Genomic DNA, 18,516 nt, shown 5'->3' on the forward strand with positions numbered 1-18,516 from the left:
AAATATTGCATAAAAGTCTGTGGTATTGAAAAGTCTGTGATATTCATCATACTAAAAGACAAAGGAGTAAGTGCTATTTTAAAAAATGACAAAAATCATAAAAAAACTTAGAGTTTGAGATCAATAATTTTGTGCATCATCAATTTATGCTAATTTGTTGAATACATTAGTTTGTAAGGAAAAAAAGAAATGTAATTACATTCTGTTTCTCTCTTGCCTACCACATGTTTTCCTCTTGGTAGACTCTAGATCCAAAACCACAGGGTTAGCAAATTCTATTGAAATTAGCTTTGTATTTTATTTATGAAATAGTTAATAAATAAGGCAATTTTAAAAACAAGATACATTGTCATATACACTAGACAAAGATTGTACAAATCCAAATCCCCACTTTGGCTCCCTTGGTTATATTTGATTAATTCTTCACAAAAGACATCAACTTTGGCCTGCTTTTATGAAAGAAAACTACTTGAATACTTTAAGAAATATTCCAGAGAGCTTGAAGTGAGGGCCATACTAAGCGCACAAACCTTCTTAAGTTAAAAGTAAGACAAAGCAAATATTTTCATAAAGGCTTTGGCAGTTTTGATTATCCAAGCTGCCTTAAGTACAGAACAAATAATGTGGACACTTTCAAGAAATTCACTACAGTCTTGGCGTTCTGGAACCTAATACCCAGAACTGCAATACTGGCCTATCCTTGACAAAAGAACTTTTGTATCACAGGTTCTACTGGGGGGAAACTGTTAATCAGAGATTGTTCTGAGTTATCTGGAATATCATACATTCTTGATGGTCAGGTTATAACATATACAACATCAGTGGGGGAAAAAAATCCTACAGATTAGTAGACCAAATAATGCACTACAGTTAGGACATATTTATCTAGTATAAAGTCAGCTATAGTATTTCTCTCTTTTTTTTTTAATATATGAAATTTATTGTCAGATTGGTTTCCATACAACACCCAGTGCTCATCCCAAAAGATGCCCTCTTCAATACCCATCACCTACCCCCCGCTCCCTCCCACCCCCCATCCCAGCTATAGTATTTCTCAAGTTGAAAGACGTTTGGTGTTACCAAAAGGTTTAAGCAAACACTAGTATAGTTTGTAAACTGTTGCAACTCACTACCTTGCATTGTAACAGGTTATAGTAACTAGGACATCCTGTGACATTCTGGAAGTAAGAAGGGCTGTTTGTTAAGTCACCATCTAGTAGTTTATCCAGTACCTAGGTCGGGAGAGAGGGAAGAAAGAAACAAGGAAAACATCAGGGTAGGTAAAAACGTACAGACATTTGTCATTGCGTTGACACTCCTCCGTTGTTTTCTTCAACAACCTTTTATTGCACATCTTGTCTGTGCTAGACACTGTCTCAGGCATTGGGGACACGGCCCTGTGAACACGACAGAGCAAAAGTCCTCCCTAATGTAGCTGATATTCTAGAGGAGGACAATAAGCAAGCATTCATAGGAAAAACATGCAGTAAGGTAAGCGTGAGAAGTCCTAAGGAGAAAAGTAAAGAGCAGAAGAGTAGGGAATGTCATGGGGGTGTGTGGGCCTGTGTGTGTGTGTGTGTGTGTGTGTGTGTGAGCACGGATGCCGCGGGGAGGAGGAAACAGAGGTCTCACTGAGAAAGTGGCATTTGAGTAAACACCTGTTGGAAGGAAGGAAGTGGACCATGGAGACATCTAAGGAAATAACATTCCAGGCAGGGGAAACAGTGAGCCCAAAGGCCCGACTGTGGGAGTGAGCTTGTCGGGAAGGACAGCCGTAACACGGACGGCTGACCACTCACCCACAGTTTGAGGAGAGAGGGCAGAGGGTATGGACAAATGCGCAGGTGCTTGGAGTTGGCGGAAGTTCCCTTTGGACTCCTGACCTTAAAAAGTGGTCATCAGCGGAGGTGAGAACAGTGGTTGCGTGCTCTTCTCCAGTCACGTGCAGCTGCACAGAGGCAGGCGTGGGGTGCTAGAGTGGCACTTGTAGCCAGGATGGCGGTCCAGCCAAAGGAGGTGGACTGGCCTTGAATTTCAGTCGGGTAATTAGAGAAGCTAAGATTTAGAGGGGTTAAGGATCATGAAACTGTAGTAGGATCAATGGACCGGAAGACAGTGGGGTTGCAGGACGGTTATTTGAGTTTGTATATTCAGAAAAGTGAGCTGGCACAATGGGAATCTGAGATCGTGGAGTGATTTTCAGATTTGTTTTTGGGAGGGGGACTGAACAGCTAAGGTAAAGAGGAGAACAAGATCACTAAAAGAGAGGAAGCTAAAGAACTAAGGGGCCAGGTATTAAAAGGGTCATTCATGCAGATACTGTGATCACTAGAAACAATGGCAAGCATGATGCCCTTGAGAGAAGGACAGTGAGGCAGGAGCTACAATACTCAGAGGATGAGAAGGAGAAAGCCAGAGGGTTGTAGGTAACTACAACAAGAAGTGGTGGGTGGTGGGGCGCCTGGGTGGCTCAGTCGGTTGAGTGTCCGACTTCAGCCCAGGGCATGATCTCGTGGTCCGTTGAGTCTGAGCCCCGCGTCGGGCTCTGCGCTGACAGCTCAGAACCTGGAGCCTGCTGCGGATTCTGTGTCTCCCCCGCCCCTCTCTGCTCCTCCCCCCACCTCTCAAAAATAAACATTAAAAAAAAAAAAGTGGTGGGTGGTATCATGTGAGGATACGAGAGTCAACACTCAGAGCTTCCCGAAGGATATGATCTGGAAGTAGCACTGAGGAGCAAGGACATCCCCTCTAACCTCCTAACCAAGTGCCTTACAGAGTAGGTAAGAAAGAACCCAGCCCCTGCATGGGGACGGGGGGGGGGGGGGGGGGGGGAGGGGGAGAGTGGCAGCAGCAGGGCTGAAGCAGGCGGTGGGGGAGGGCAAGAAGATGAAAGGGATTGTCATAGAAGAGATCGAGAACACTGGGATGTTTTGGGATGAGGAAATTGAGTCTGTATATATCCAGACTGTACATATACAGTCTGTGCAATGCCACGGTCGCTCAGGACCACTGGCTCTGGCTGTGCAGATTGTGCACGTCATGGGGATGCCTGGTGGAGGGGTGAGAAGGGCGGGAGAACCAGCCAAAGTTCTGCTTTGCCGAGCTGGATAACTAGGTTTGGGCTGCATTTGGAGACACAGCCATTGTGTGAGCCATCTCATGGCTCATGTACGAGACGGCTCATACAATGGTGGCGTCCACTTGCCAAGCCCTGAATCCATAGGACTATGTCAGCCCAGAGGGAGACGCCTTTTTCTAAATTGTCCACCCAGAGGGAACACTGTAGGCCAGCAGTAGTCCTGAATGGATGCAGCATTTGGGGTATTTATCGTTAGAAATGATCAACACCAACAGGAGATGAATTCAATCCTTAAGCATGGATCTGATTTCAGAGTGAAAAATCATTTGTTATCAAACAAATAAAGAAGGTGGGTGGTCCAGACCTGTGAAATCCAGTTTCTGGTTGAAACTTGCTTCACAAAAAGAACTCTGTGATCCAGAACATTGTCATGATAAGGGAGACAATACAGGACCAGGGACGGGCCACTGTGCGCCTTGCAGAATGTCTAAATGTCCCAGGATTTTTATTTTTATCTTTTTATTTAAAAAAATTTTTTTAATGTTTACTCATCGTTGAGAGAGAAAGAGCATGAGCAGGGGAGGGGCAGTGAGAGAGGGAGACACACAGAATCTGAAGCAGGCTCTAGGCTCCACACTGTCAGCACAGAGCCTGGCATGGGGCTCAAACTCACAGACCACGAGATCATGAGACCTGAGCCGAAGTCAGTGCTTAACCGATTGAGCCACCCAGGTGCCCCTGTCCCAGGATTTTTATAGACTGCCTGAAAGTTAGCCACAGGAGAAATACTGGGGTTGGAATGGTGTTGGGGCAGGGGTGGATTCTAGCTCTAGGCCTTCCAGAATCTATTAAGTGGCTTCTGGCAATTGAAGGCAGGCCCTCTGGGCCTTAACCTCCTCCCCAAGGAAGTGTGGACGTGTGTGTGTGTGTGTGTGTGTGTGTGTGTGTGTGTGTGTAAGGGCAGAGGATGATCTATAAAGTTCCTTCCAGCTCTGAGTTACTGCTCTTTGATTAACTAAATCATTTTAAGGGACCAGAGCATCAAACAGGCTCTATTATTTAGGCCTGTGATTTTGACATTTGTATTCTCTCGGGTCTCAGGATTTCTTGGGAGACTTCTATTGCATACACTGAAACACATTTGACGAGTACTTGCTTACTTTCCCAAGTGCCATTTTATCTGTTTCCCTTGAAAAAAACAAAGGTTTTTTTGTTAATTCATCACTCCAAATATTGGACCGATGGTCACAGAGACATTGCATACCTTCAAAGATTTCAGGTTTTGTTGTCGTTTTTGTTTTCGTTTTGTTTTGTACTGTATTTTGGTGTCTTTCTGCATTTTTTTTCCTGATGAATCTAGTTTGGCAGAAACTCTAACCTTACAGGGCGTCTCCTCATTACCTCCGAATGCAAAGAATAACCTGAACTTGACAACTGTTTCACTAAACCTGTGGGTGCTCAGGCTACCGCATCATGCATCATGGACATCTTTTCTGCTTTCCTTATCCCTCAGGGCCAATCAGATGTTTTTCCTCTTAACATCGATAATTCTTGGATGCTTCCTCACAAACACATCAAATATCTCACTTGCTTATTGGTCTCACGTGATGTAAAATTTGATATTAATTTTAAATTCTAACGGTTCAATCCTTTCACCCTTTCCACTTACTACAACAGACAGCCTAACACTAGACTGAAAATAGTCATCGCAACTTGAAAGGCAACCCTCCCTGTCCCCATAAGATCCCTCTTCCTTGGCATTTACAATTGCACAGGAGATTCTGAATCCACACTCTGTAGCCACACCAGGCGCCCTTACTTATAAAATGGAGCATTTTATATTTGCTACCCCCTTCTAAGTTTGTATGTCTCTCGTTTTGATCTGAACCAGCTGACCTGCAGTGCCTAGAAGACTGCTAACACCAGGCCTCAGCATTAATGATACAGGATGTGCTCCCAATAACAAAAAGACCGAAGTCCTCAAAATGCAATCCTTGCCTCATTTACTCGTGTAGAAAACATGATGGCTCTATGGCAAAAGCAGCAAAACAAAACAAAACAAAAACCCTTCAGGAAGACTGTGGATACACGGTCTTTGTGTGCACTGGCAAAACCAAATCAAACCCAAACAAAACCCCGAATGTCTTACTATCTACTATATAGTCTCAGATTTGAAATAGCTCTCCCCCCAACGAAAAGGGTGAGGAATATACCCGTATTATTTGATCCTCAAATTCGGCTTTGGGGAAGTAATGTGACAATATTTACAAACACCAGTGGCCCTCTGTAAAAGGTGCTGGTTTCTATACTTCATAACCTTTGTTCCTGACGCACAGGAACGTGTGACATTTGTTACACACTGGGGCCACTTCTCCAGCTGAGACACTGTGTGTGGATAGAGCATAGGTTGAAGCACATGCACCCACTTTCTGGGTAGCCTTTCTTCTGATTTCCTTGTGATGGGGTATGCCTTTAGGGCTACACAGCATTTAAAGAAATCAAAACAGTTAACGAAAGACACAGTTAGATAAACACTCCAAGGTGATCGAAGGTTTAAAATACAGCCCAAGTAAATTCAAAGAGGCCGGGACAGTTCTTTTCTCCATTTCCAGCCCACACATCTGCCTCCTGAGCTCAGACAGCATCCCAGATAGACCTTCTCTAACAACAACAAAATGCCTGAGTGCCACGGGGATTCTAGGACCCTCCTCAGATGGTTCTCATTGCTCCAGGGCAACGCAGGCCCCAGAACTCACTTCAAAGGCTTGAAACCACCTCTCCTCCCTGATGTATTTCACGCAGTCATCACACTGCTTCTGGAAGTACTTTCTCTGCTTCTCATCCAATAAGCCAATTTGGTACAGGAATGTTGCATAGCCCCCTATGATCTGAGGAGAGAAGAGAAACACAAATGCCACACAGAGAGAAAGAGAGAAGCTAGGGACCCACTTGCTTGATGAAATAACCCTTTGTAATTCGTTGAGCGCGTGCTGAAATTAGCCAAGCAAGACAATTACACACACACACACACACACACACACACAGATCTCACAGAACACACAAACACGTACACAACACGTACAAACATACACAATACACATACCACACACAATGCCCACACATACCACAAGCATACACACAACCCACATGTGCACAAAATTCACACAAACAGTATCACACACACGTGCGTGCCCCACATTCGCACTCACACCCAATCTAGGCTGACATAGGGAGTTGACAGCTTAAAACATTTTGTAGAAATTGGAAGATGTCAATCATTAGAAAATCAACTGGGCAACATTATTTCCTTCTACCAAGTTAGGTCTCTAAGGTAAGAGGAGCCTCCATTTGACGAAAGGGGATTTAATGTTTTCAGGGACAGAACAGAAAAGAAAAAGGAGACACCTACTGATTCGGGATCAGAATACGCGTCCCCAATAGCAACTCCTTTCAGGTTGATTTTCGTTGTCATCACGGGGTTCAATGTATGGATATAGTGTGCGAGGGCTGGCACGTACTTCCCTGCGTAAGACTGAGAAGGGCGGGTGTTAAAATGAACCATCACAAATTGGTGCTATAAAAATTATGTGTTTATGGGGCGCCTGGGTGGTTCAGTCAGTTAAGCGTCCGACTTCAGCTCGGGTCACGATCTCGCGGTCCGTGAGTTCCAGCCCCGCGTCGGGCTCTGGGCAAATGGCTCAGAGCCTGGAGCCTGCTTTGGATGCTGTGTCTCCCTCTCTCTCTGCCCCTCCCCAGCTCACACCCTGTCTGTCTGTCTCTCAAAAATAAACAAACATTAAAAAAAAGGTATAAAATTATGTGTTTAAGCGAATTAAAGAAAGACAGCAGTATTTCCACATGAGACATACCATATATTTTCTTTACCTCACGCTGTAAATTCCACAATAGCACAGAGCTCTGTCTGTCACTTCTTTTGGCATTCCAAATAGCACCCGTGACATGCAAGTCATGGGTGAGGTGCACAAAAAATGACAAGTGGATGTGTAATAGGCGAACAGTCTAACTTCCTTCCAAAATAACATGGGCCAGTGAATACGATTCCGCCACCCACAGAACCTTTCTTACCAGAAAGCTCCATTGAAAACTTCATTTACAAAGAAAAAGAAACCCCCAAGGCCAAAATTAAGATTTCAAAATACTTACGATGATGCAGCTTGAAAGCAACATGTATTAAAGCAAGAGGAAAAGGAAAGTAGTATTTATTGGCTACTGAAATTGTCACTTGACAACTATCTCTGTTTCCAACCTTTCCAAGTACAAAGTTCTTTTCCAATTTTAAAATATTTTGTGGATGCAAACATTATAATTCTGCTTTTAGATTATGCTGACAAAAGCTACTATTCAGGGAGATTTAAAAAATCGTTTTGTATTTTTTACATTAAAAAGCTTCCTTTTGGACCATCACCTTCATGTCTAATATCAAACTTCGTATGTTCAAAATGAAGCTCTAATCCCCAAGCCTTCCAACAGCCTCTCTATTATTAACTCTGTTCTAACTGCTTAGACCAAAAATCTTGGTGCCATTCTTTCCCCCCGCCCCCCCCCCACCCCCGCCACACACACACTCTCTCTCTCCCCCCACAAAAGTTCATCAGCGAGCCTTGTCAATTGCACCTATTCTGTCAAAATAGGTCCAGGATCCGGTGTTTTCACATACCCATATTTCATCACCTTGCTCCAGGTTTGCTCCTCTTTTGCCTGGATTATTGCAGTGGCCTCACCACCACCCCCTGCCCCCGCTGTTGTCCTTCCCCTCATCCAGTCTATTTTCAAGATGGTGGTCTACTAGAACATAAATCTGAACCCTCTGATGACGTCTCATCTCCTTCAGAGTAAAAGCAAAAGTGCTTTCTTGGAGGCATAAGGGTTGGCATGATCTGGTCACTTCATTAACACTATCCCCTGCTACCTTTTTGCTCATTCGTCTCCAGCCCGTCTTGGACCATAATCATGATTGTGATCCATACTGGCCTCTTCCACCAGGGCCTTTGCATTAGCTGTTCCCGCCACCCGGAATGCTCTTCCCTCAGTGTCCTTATGGTTAACTCCCCTACTTCCTTCAGTGAAGCCTTCTAGGGATGCTTTTCCTCTAAAATTTGGACACCCCCTTTTTTTGACATTTAATATTTCTTTTCTCTATGTTTTCATCGAATCCTATTCACTTTCCTATACACTTCAACTAATTCATCTTGTGCATCGTTATTCTCCCATCCACACTAGAACCAAAGATCCACGAACACAGGGCTCCACGTCTCTTTTGTGGGTTAGTATGTCCCCTGTGCCTGATGCTGTTTATCTGTTAGTGCTCAGCCAACAGTCATTGAATGAATGGTCTTGAATTAGCTTACTTGCATTTGAAGAACGCGAATGCATGTGTGTTCAAAATAGACTAAAGGCATCATGTGGGTACTTATGAGTCTGCAGACCCTTTGTAATATTTCCAAGGCTCTGCAGGGGTCTGTAGTTCAAAGGCTGGGAGCCCCCGAGAGCTCTATTAATTCTACACCATAATCGCATGCTGGAGATGCCATTACTCCCATTTCAATACGAGGGCATTGAGGCTCAGAGATGTTAAGTGGCAGAATCAGAATCAAACCTGCCCTGACCTGCTCCCAAACTGACACTCCTTCCGAGGTATGATACAATTACGTAATCTGTGTAATTTATACAGGATCTCCTCACTGATGCAGACCTCTGTGGAGTAGTAATTATTTGGGCAAAGTATTGACTCAAAACAACGTATCCATTCATAACCATGAGCACATTTTAGAGTCCTTGTGGTAATAAGATGTGTTTACATGCCTGAAATGCAGTTTGCTGCCCCAAAGTGCTATCTTCTCTTGTGAGGAACAATAAGTGAACATTTATCGAATATAATTTCTGTAAGGTGAACAAAAGAGGCCAAATTTCCTTGAGTAATCGTTTCAGTGGTAAACCTGTATTGTACAGTCTTCATTCAGTAATGGTTTATTAGGCAACTCTTCTGTCAAAGGCATCACAGTAGATATTTGAGAAGGCACGAAAATGAATACAACACAAGACTCGTAAAGCTAATGCTTTCTTTTTGAAAAAATATTACAGAAAACTTGACTCAAATATGATAGGGCAAGGGCGCCTGGGTGACTCAATTGGTTAAGCGTCCGACTTCAACTCGGGTCATGCCCTCCCGGTTTGTGAGTTCGAGCCCTGCATTGGGCTCTGTGCTGACAGCTCAGAGCCTGGAGCCTGCTTTGGATTCTGTGTCTCCTCCTCTCTGCCCCTCCCCTGCTCATGTTCTGTCTCTCTGTCTCTGTCTGTCTCTCAATAATAAATAAATGTTAAAAAAATTTTTTTAATGTGATAGGGCAAAGTCTACCATTTCATGGATTATTATTCTCACAAGGTGTACCTTGCCCAGCACATAGTAGGACCATGAAGACACGTTTGAGAAATGAATGACTAACCTGTCATTACTGCTAAACATTTTTTCTCTATTGGAGGTCATCCCTTAAGCTGTCTTGTTATAAGACCTAGCGATAGAACATCTCTTTGGCTCTTTCTGAGATGGAAGGGCGTGTACTTTAAATTGCTCTATTGAAGATGATGACAAATTTAGGCGAAAACAGCCACATTTTTATGGCACCTTTCCTTCCCCCCCACCCCCCTCCCCCCCCGCCCTTGACCATCATGTGTATCTGGGATATATCCAGGCAGGAAATTAAGAAGGAACATCCACTCAATTTCTGAGCATCTACTATGATCTACTATGAACAGGCTACCTCCCCCACTTTAATTTGAGCCACCTGACAGTTAACATTATCTTCCTATGTTTTAAAATGATGAAAGCAAGGGTCTATGCATTTCAATCACGTGCCTGGCTGGGATTTCATCTAGGCTTGGCTGCCTCCACATCTCCCATCTCTCATATCAAATCACATTTCAGTCAAGGGTCCTGGAATAGACTACGAGTCTATGGTCTCCCAAGCTGGGGCTCAGCCCTGGGTTCATCCCCTACAAGCTTGCTAAGTTGGCCATTCAAAGAAAACACGGGTAGTTCTACAACCACGTCCAAAACAGATTCCTCACTGTTCAGTCCACATCTGCTCTCCTAACGATGATGTTTATCTCATTTTTGCTTTCTAATGACTATCACACACTTCCGTGCCCTGTGTCAGTGTGACAAATCCTTCACTGCTGTTTTCATTAATCATTCCATTGGTTGAGTGGCTCAGGCTGTCACACAGTAGACAATTATGGGATTATTTTATGGAAAACAGACACTGAAACATTATAATGAAATTTCAATTATTTTCACTCTCCTCGTGGAGACATTTATTTATTTATTTATTTTTTGGCAAGATCGGGTTCGTTTATTCTTCCCAAATCATTTATTTCTCAATTTAACGATCTCTGACCACCACAGCACTTTCAAAGACAACCAGACAATAAATCAAATGTTTTATTTACCCAGCTTTCTCTTTTCTGGATGTATTTTAAATAGAATAGAGACGTATATTTTGGGGAGAGACTTTAGGTTTGTTCACCTATTAGAAATGAACTCTATGGCCCTTAGGACTTCCAGTCGCAATCCTGTAATTTTATGAACTCTTGTTTCTTTTGTTCTGAGTCCTGCCTATAACGACGATGGGAACAACAACCAGCACAACTATCAGCCCTGTGGTTTCTCCGATCTCTTGCTGGTGTTCATCAATGTGGGCAGCAGCTGGCCGGCGAAGCTCCTAAAGCCTGTGAATTAGCACTAACCCTCTACCAGCAGATCAGACCCTGGCCTCATAAAAGCTCGAAACAGCATCAAAGCGATTATAAAAGAAGAAAAGAGGAAAAGCGTGGCCACTAACTATCTGAGCACATATTGTTTCAGAATTCAGCAGTGACCCTCGAATGAGGACCTCAGCCAGACAAAGGTATTTTTCTAACACAACCACTCAAATTAGGTTAGCCATCGACACGTCAGGATTTTAGTCTGCCCTTATTATTCCTTCCTAATATTTAAAGAAGCTTCAAGCTGCAGTTTCCAGCACCGTTGTTGTGTGGCTCACGTTTTCCCATGGTGACCATATTTTGAGCTCGGCTCTGACAAGGAGGACCAGAGATATTAAGGTGTGTTTGTATATGCTTGTATTCCTGGGGCTTAAAAAAGCAATAAGCCTCCAGTTTTCCTCTTACATCGGAAGGATCTCGGAATTCAGCTCTCAGTCTTGTATTTCCCCCCACGAGAGGAAAAGGTCTCAACATCACAGCTGAACAGTGGTTTTCAATCTCAGTCTGCAATCTTTCTGAGTTCTTAAAGGATGTTTGGAACAGCCTAATGGAAATCACGTTGGGAGCATATTGTACTTGTAAAAATAGTCTAGAGAGAATGTAATGCTTGGTTAATTATCCAGATGTGTGAAAGCACAATGAACTAGGGACTTAAAGAAACTTGTAATTGCGTATTCTGTCGCAGCCCTCCCTGCTTACATGTTCCCGCAACATTCACAGCGGGCTTCCTGTACCCCTGCCACCCGGTTACTTTTAAAGGAGGAAAAAAGATTTCATATCTAAAATCAGCCCCTAGAAGAAAAAAAATCGTGTCAGAGAATAATACTATAATGGAAACAATGTCCTCTTGCAGAAATTTCACATATGTTAGCAGTTACTATTGTTTAAGCTGCTCTGCGTTTCTCGTCTGCATTTCTTACTAAAGTTTAGGTTAAAAAAAATAGGTGCAGCTATACTCATTCTCTGCCTTGCTTCTAGGTATACGTTTTATGGTAAAACATGTGGAACCTTCACCCAGGATAATGAGCAATGGCCTTGGAAATGAGACACACCGAAGCCTGGACACAAAGCGTCACTGTCCACGGGTCCTAGTTCCTAAGCCCTGCCTGGAAGTGGAAAAGGCGGAGTTTGTCAGCCTCAGGACTGGTATGTTGAGCACCCCCTGCTCTGCTCTGTCCCCGCTCCCCCAGCCACTCCACCTGGAATGAACATCTCTTTGAAGAACTCACCTATGGGCTGGTCATAACTCCTTCGTGTCCCCAGAAGGACACAGGGCGGGTTACCCTTCTGGAAGGAGTCATAGCAGTGTTGTATCCTCTAGCATATCATCAACCACGAAGACTGTTGGTGGAACCACCCCCACTTTTGGAGGCGATCAAAGAGAATAAGGGGATAGGCCTTGAAGAGAGCTTTATACACACATTGAAAAACCTCAAAAACGGGCGAAGAGCCCAAGTGTAATGGAGTAACAGATGATACAGCAGCCCAGAAGACAGGACTGAGTGAGAGGGACCTTGACTTCATCTGGCCTCAGGGTAGACTCTTATTTCACTGGGGACCATTATTTTCTCTGAGAGAAGACGTGTGTCCTTAAAATGGCCAGTTGAGAAAATTAATGAATGGGGAAAGCTGGAACTTTGGTATTGTGGTAATCTGTACAACTTCTTAGACATTTCTAGACCATGTGTCATCTAATTTCCAGACCACACTGGTGCAATTAAAAAAAAAAAAAAAAAGAGGGGCGCCTGGGTGGCTCGGTCGGTTAAGTGTCCGACTTCGGCTCAGGTCATGATCTCACAGTCCGTGAGTTCAAGCCCTGTGTCGGGCTCTGTGCTGACAGCTCAGAGCCTGGAGCCTGTTTCAGATTCTGTGTCTCCCTCTCTCTCTGCCCCTCCCCTGTTCGTGCTCTGTCTCTTTCTGTCTCAAAAATAAATAAACGTTAAAAAAAAATTTTTAAAAAAAGGGCAAAAAGAATAAAAGAAGGCTCCCAACAAGAGTATGAGTTTATCTAAACATCTATTGTTCTGCAAAATGAGCTTAAAAGAAATGTAGAATCTCTAGGAATAGACACATAAGAAAAACATCTTGATCTGTATCTCTTGGTCACATATTTATGCAAAGGTACACGCTATGCGGCCTTCCAAATGATATATTCTTATTTTTTATTCAAAGGATGCTTCTCTAAAAAAAAAAAAAAAAAAGAATCCAGCACAGCCAGTATGGAAAACAGTATGGAGGTGCCTCAAAGAATGAAAAAAAGAACTAGCATATGATTCAGCAATTCTAGTTCTGGAAAATATATCCAAAGAAAACCAAAACACTAATTTGAAAAGATAGCTGTGCCCTCCCATGTTCACTGCAGCATTATCTACAACAGCCAAGACATGGAAACAACCTAAATGTCCATCGATGGATGAATGGAGAAAGTAGTTGTGTGTGGTACATACATACAATGGAATATTATCCAGCCATGAAAACTGAGGAAGCCAACTATTTACGACAACATGGATGGAACTTGAAAGCATTATGCTAAGTGAAATAAGTCAGACAAGGAAGACAGTGTATGATCTCACTTACATGTAGAATCTAAAACACACACACACACACACACACACACACACACAAAACAAAGAAAAAGAGATTAGACTTGTGGTCACCAGAAGCAGAGGATTTGGGGGAGGGGGAGTTGGGGGAAGGAGGCCAAAAGGTACAAACTTCCAGTTCTAAGTCACAAATTCATTTTCAATTCTAAAAGGAATATTGGCAGGTCACATGACCAAAACTGAAACTAGACATTTGTCATGAGCTCAAGAGTTAAAGCGGCTTGGAGGCGCCTGGGTGGCACAGTCGGTTAAGCATCCGACTTCAGCCAGGTCACGATCTCGCGGTCCGTGAGTTCGAGCCCCGCGTCAGGCTCTGGGCTGATGGCTTAGAGCCTGGAGCCTGTTTCCGATTCTGTGTCTCCCTCTCTCTCTGCCCCTCCCCCGTTCATGCTCTGTCTCTCTCTGTCCCAAAAATAAATAAACGTTGAAAAAAAATTAAAAGAAAAAAGAGTTAAAGCGGCTTGGATGTCATCTAATAAAATTCAGCAAGTTCTAAGCTTTAATAAATAATTGCATTCCATGGACTTCAAGCCTTTATATCACTTGAAACTTTCATTTACTCCATAAAACTTTATGATCAAAGCTAAGTCTTTACGATTAAAACTCAGCCTTCGCCAGAAAGACAGAAACGTGCAAAAGGACAAGGAACTTCTTTTATGTTTGTATAAGGTTGATAACCCTTAGAGATTCTGCACGAAACAGGGAAGGGATGTTGACTCCCCTCTAAGCGCAGTGCACCTGCTTTCTGGAAGAGGCAGGTCTTAGCGATGGAGGTTTTGAGGCTCCAGACAGCATCTACACAAGCAGGGTTCCAATCTTTAGCCAGTTTCTTGTCTACAGTCTTTGGGCTCCGGAATCCAGCTGCTTAGTCCCAATCCTCGCTGAGTGACCTTGGTAAGACCTACCTCGCCTCTCCAAGCCTCAGTCATCTCAACTGTATGATGGGGACGATAAGAATAGTGCCAGCTTCAGAGGGTTGCTATGACATACATAAAACAGTGCTTAGCCCCATGCCTGCCCTACAATCCACACTCAGTCTTCTCAAATAAGAGCTACAAATAAAACTAGTGAACTATAGACTCTTGAAGGCCTCCTCCTAGCTGCCAGATTCAAGCCTAGGCTAAAAGGATACTGGTGTGGGCCTGCAGAATAGTTCTCTCCCGCTCCCTGCTTGTATATCAGTGCTGGAAAATTCCCGATTACAACTATGCCTTCTATTCAAATACAAGCATGTTGAGAGTAAGTTTAATTTATCAGATCCTTTCTAATGGACAGTGCGCTGATGGCAAGTCAGAAAGGGGGAGAGGAACAAAACAGTCATGATGGAGAAACAGGACCTGAGCACAATAGAGCCAAGGGAAGAAAGGGAGGCTGGGGGTGGCAGGTAGGGTACCGGAGGGACCTGGAAAATAAAGGAGTAGAAAGGAGGGTTCTCAGGGCCCGGGACACAGAGCAGGGAGACAGGGGCGATGGAAGGGAGATGAAAAGAAACTGGTGAGAAATGTCATCAATATTTTTATTTTGTCCAGCAACAACCTTGCACAAGGCTGCTCTGTAACATTCAACAAACACTTTGCTTAGTAGTGTAGGAAACACATTACACAAACACGGCTCTCACCTACTGGGAGCCTGCAACCCGAACCCAGTGGACCATGATGATTCCAGTAAATGTTGTCAGACTCCATGATCCCAGCAGGACTTCACTCATGCAGATGAAGATAAAGTATCCTATTAAGCTCACTAATTTTTAAATAGCTTCAAAGCTTTGCCTTTATTTGGCCCTCACATTAACCATGGTTGCAAAATTGCCTCTGAGGCAACTTGGCCCCTTCCTCCCGATCAGGGAGAGATGCTCAGTTGTAACCACATATTCTGCCATTTTGGACACGCTCCCCATTCATTGCCACAACCACCCATAGGCACGGAATCTTTCCGGGGAGAGGACGCAAAGCCACACGCTCAGAGAACAATGGGCAGTCCCCCTTCCTCCCGCCGCCACCTTCCTGCCTTCCAGTGAGGGCTGTTTTGCTTTAACTTCTAGCTGGGCCCACGTACACTTGAGAGGATTCTCAAGTGAGTCTGTACCTCAAGAACAAGAGCAATCTCACTAATAGTTACTGGCTCAGAAAGGATAACCCTTATAAAGAAAGTTAATTATGTGAATTAAATGCAGCTTGTTTCTCTTTTTGAAGTACATTTTTTTCATGCCTTGAGGAGGGTGATTTACAGACACATTTGTCTCTCTTTAGAGAAAATTAATTCCAGTTGGTGTTCTGTGCCGAAATGGAGAGAAGGAGGGAAGGAGACAAGGCGGTTCTTCCTTCTGGATCGTACCGCCGGCAGATCCCACAGTATGCCTGGTTGTGGGCTCGCCATGGGCCACACGGCTGTGGCAGGGGGCCTGGGTCGGTCCCGGCACGTTTCGCTACTATCCCAAACTTTCAAATATCATCTTCTAAGCCCCACCATCGTTGTTTAGACAAAGCAAACTATTTCTTTTGAAGATGATTTCAAAATAACAGGAGAGACAATGCCACTTCCCAGAAAGACGTGAGCAGAACTTTTAAAATATCTCAGGCCCTGTCTATATGCATTAGGTCATATGCTTTGGAGCCATAACGTATTAATCCAGCTTTTCACCAAGAACGGTAATAACAGTCATCGTGTGTTCGGTACTCACCACAGCCATCACGTCATTAAATATTTGAGGAGGATTATCTAATTAGATGCTCAAAACAATCCTATGCAGTAGGTATTGTTATTACTTCCAGACTCTCTTGCACCAAATTCAGGGTGCTGAACAGCTGCTCCAGACCTTTTGAGATCAGGCTATACCCCTCACTCATAGTACGCAAATGGAAAGGATATTTAGGTCCAGTACATTTGCGCTGAAAAGGAGAAAACCAATTCTTTTCTTTTTTTTTTTTTTTAAGTTTATCTATTTTAAGAGAGAGAGAAAGAGAGAGTAGGGGAGGGGAAGAAAGAGAAAGAGAGAGAGAATCCCAAGCAGGCTCTGTGCTGTCAGGGTGGAGCCCGACACGGGGCTCGAACCCATGAGCCATAAGATCATGACCTGACTCAAAAACCAAAAGTCAGACGCTTAACCAACTGAGCCACCCAGGAGCCCCAGAGAAGCATTTCTGAGTTTACTCATTTATTTTTCAATCACGATCCTGCTACTTTAGTGGCATTGTTTGTTCAGCCTCCGGAACGGTGTGAGGAAATTAAAAGTTCTGAACAGATAGGATTTCCCTTTCTTGAAAAATCTATCACAACGGTTTTTTTTGGGGGGGGGGGGATGGAGAGAAAGAGGGTGGGTATTACATTAAAATTGCAATTGTATACAGATGCTATAAGAGTACATCTAGGTAACTACGGTTGAACATCTAGTAAAGCAAAATATCCCTGAAAGTGATCTAATTGAAAAGCCAAGCCCTCCGACTAGAAGATGAAAAGCAGAGGCCAGGAGAGGTTAAAGAACTCGCTTGGAATCACCCAGAGAGGCAAAGCCAGCAATGAATCTCAGGTCCCCTGATTATTAACCCAGAACTACTTTTCCATTCTGCCTCCTAACCTTAAAACAGAAGACCAGATGGAACAAACTAGACTGGAAAAACACAGCATTCTAATAAAACAAACCACCAAGGTGTTATTATTTAGTGCTCTTCCTTCTAGAAAGAGATGTGGCCCTGGATTTAACATATCCCCTGTAGCCCCTATGAAAATGCTGCTGTCTGGTGACTGCATCTCATCCCGGCTCCTGCCTGCCCTCGTTCACATCTTCCTTCATCACTCAAAAGGCACAGGTTTCCTTAAAAGTATTCATCCTGGCAGCCAAGAGTGTAAAAAAGAAAACTGTCCCTTCCTACACACATTCAGTTACATGCATGAAACCACCGGGCAGATGTGAAATAGACAAATTTCTCATCCAGAATCGGGCAGCTTTGCTGAAAGTCCAACTTCATGGTTAACAGCATCACCACATTATTTGCAAGGCAGGAATTACACAGTAAGCAGATCACTCCTCTGGTGGAGGTGGAGACTGGGAATTTTTCAGGGTGGCTTCCAAAATGACAGAGGCATCGCTTCCTGCCCCTTTGCCCCACTTGCCTCTGAAATGGGTTAAAAGTCAAGGACCAGCAGGGAATTACTGGTAGAGATCCTAAATAATCCTGACCAGATAGCTGGCTTAAAAAGGATGTAAGTGGAGTAAGGCAAACAGTTAGAATATCCTTTCCAAATAGAGAAGAACGCAGGCAGAAGATGAGGAAGTTCCTGGTTCCATTAACTTGCCATTTCCTTGGAAAAACTGAGATTGTTTTCACCTTGTCTCCCTTACGGTGGACCTCTGTGGTTTGAGCTTATCCAGCATCCTTCCAGCCCTTCCTCTAGTATCGTCACTGGGGTCTTCCCTGGTGCACCACCCATCTCCCACTCTCAGGCCTTGTGATTCAGAGGCGGAGGGCCTCACTATGATCCCACCCTTCCCAGGGCACTGGGTGGGCCTCAGGCACCATTATGGCCAACGTGTATGTCCATCCCCTTGACCCCAGTTAGTAGTTCTAGAACAGGCATGGGATCCAAATGGGTCACGTGAGATTCAGGAATAGAGTGGAATTATTGGGGAAGAAAAGTTGAGCTGATAGGTTATACTTAGAACATTAGGATGGGGTAGAGGTGCAAGGCTACCAGTGAAAAAAACATAGCTTAGAATGAAACTAGTGCAGTACAAAGTCAAGTGAGTAGATCGAGAGAAATTCCTGATGACAACGTTTTGAGCACCCAGACACAGCCATGACCCCGTTTTACTTAAGCCATTTTGGATAGGGTTTCTGTCACTTATAAGCAAAAGATCCTTGACTAACCCACCCCTACGCATCTTTCAAAATCCGGTTTAACTGTCACCTCTTCTGTCCGGCCTTTCCTGAGGATCCCACACTGAGAGAAGTAAGCTATTTGCACTCTCCTTGTGCTGTCTGTCTCTCCAGCCACTTCTCTAATCGTCCTTTTCATTCAGTATTTTACCTATTGCCAGGCTTTCAGATTAAGGGT

The 18,516-nt window shown here is 43.9% G+C and overlaps 1 protein-coding gene across 1 annotated transcript in view; it reads right to left on the reverse strand.

The window, feature by feature from the left end:
* The window catches only part of CPVL (carboxypeptidase vitellogenic like), a 115,012-nt gene that overhangs the window by 62,244 nt on the left and 34,252 nt on the right, over window positions 1-18,516 (reverse strand). Inside the window, exons 7-9 of the mRNA XM_043589171.1 lie at window positions 6,489-6,611; window positions 5,836-5,967; window positions 1,134-1,232 (exon numbers count right to left, since the gene is read on the reverse strand). Of these exons, the coding sequence (XP_043445106.1) occupies window positions 1,134-1,232; window positions 5,836-5,967; window positions 6,489-6,611 (354 nt within the window). The remainder of the gene's footprint in view (window positions 1-1,133; window positions 1,233-5,835; window positions 5,968-6,488; window positions 6,612-18,516) is intronic.

This window comes from Prionailurus bengalensis, chromosome A2 (genome assembly GCF_016509475.1).
Source record: "Prionailurus bengalensis isolate Pbe53 chromosome A2, Fcat_Pben_1.1_paternal_pri, whole genome shotgun sequence".
NCBI classification, from domain to species: domain Eukaryota; kingdom Metazoa; phylum Chordata; class Mammalia; order Carnivora; family Felidae; genus Prionailurus; species Prionailurus bengalensis.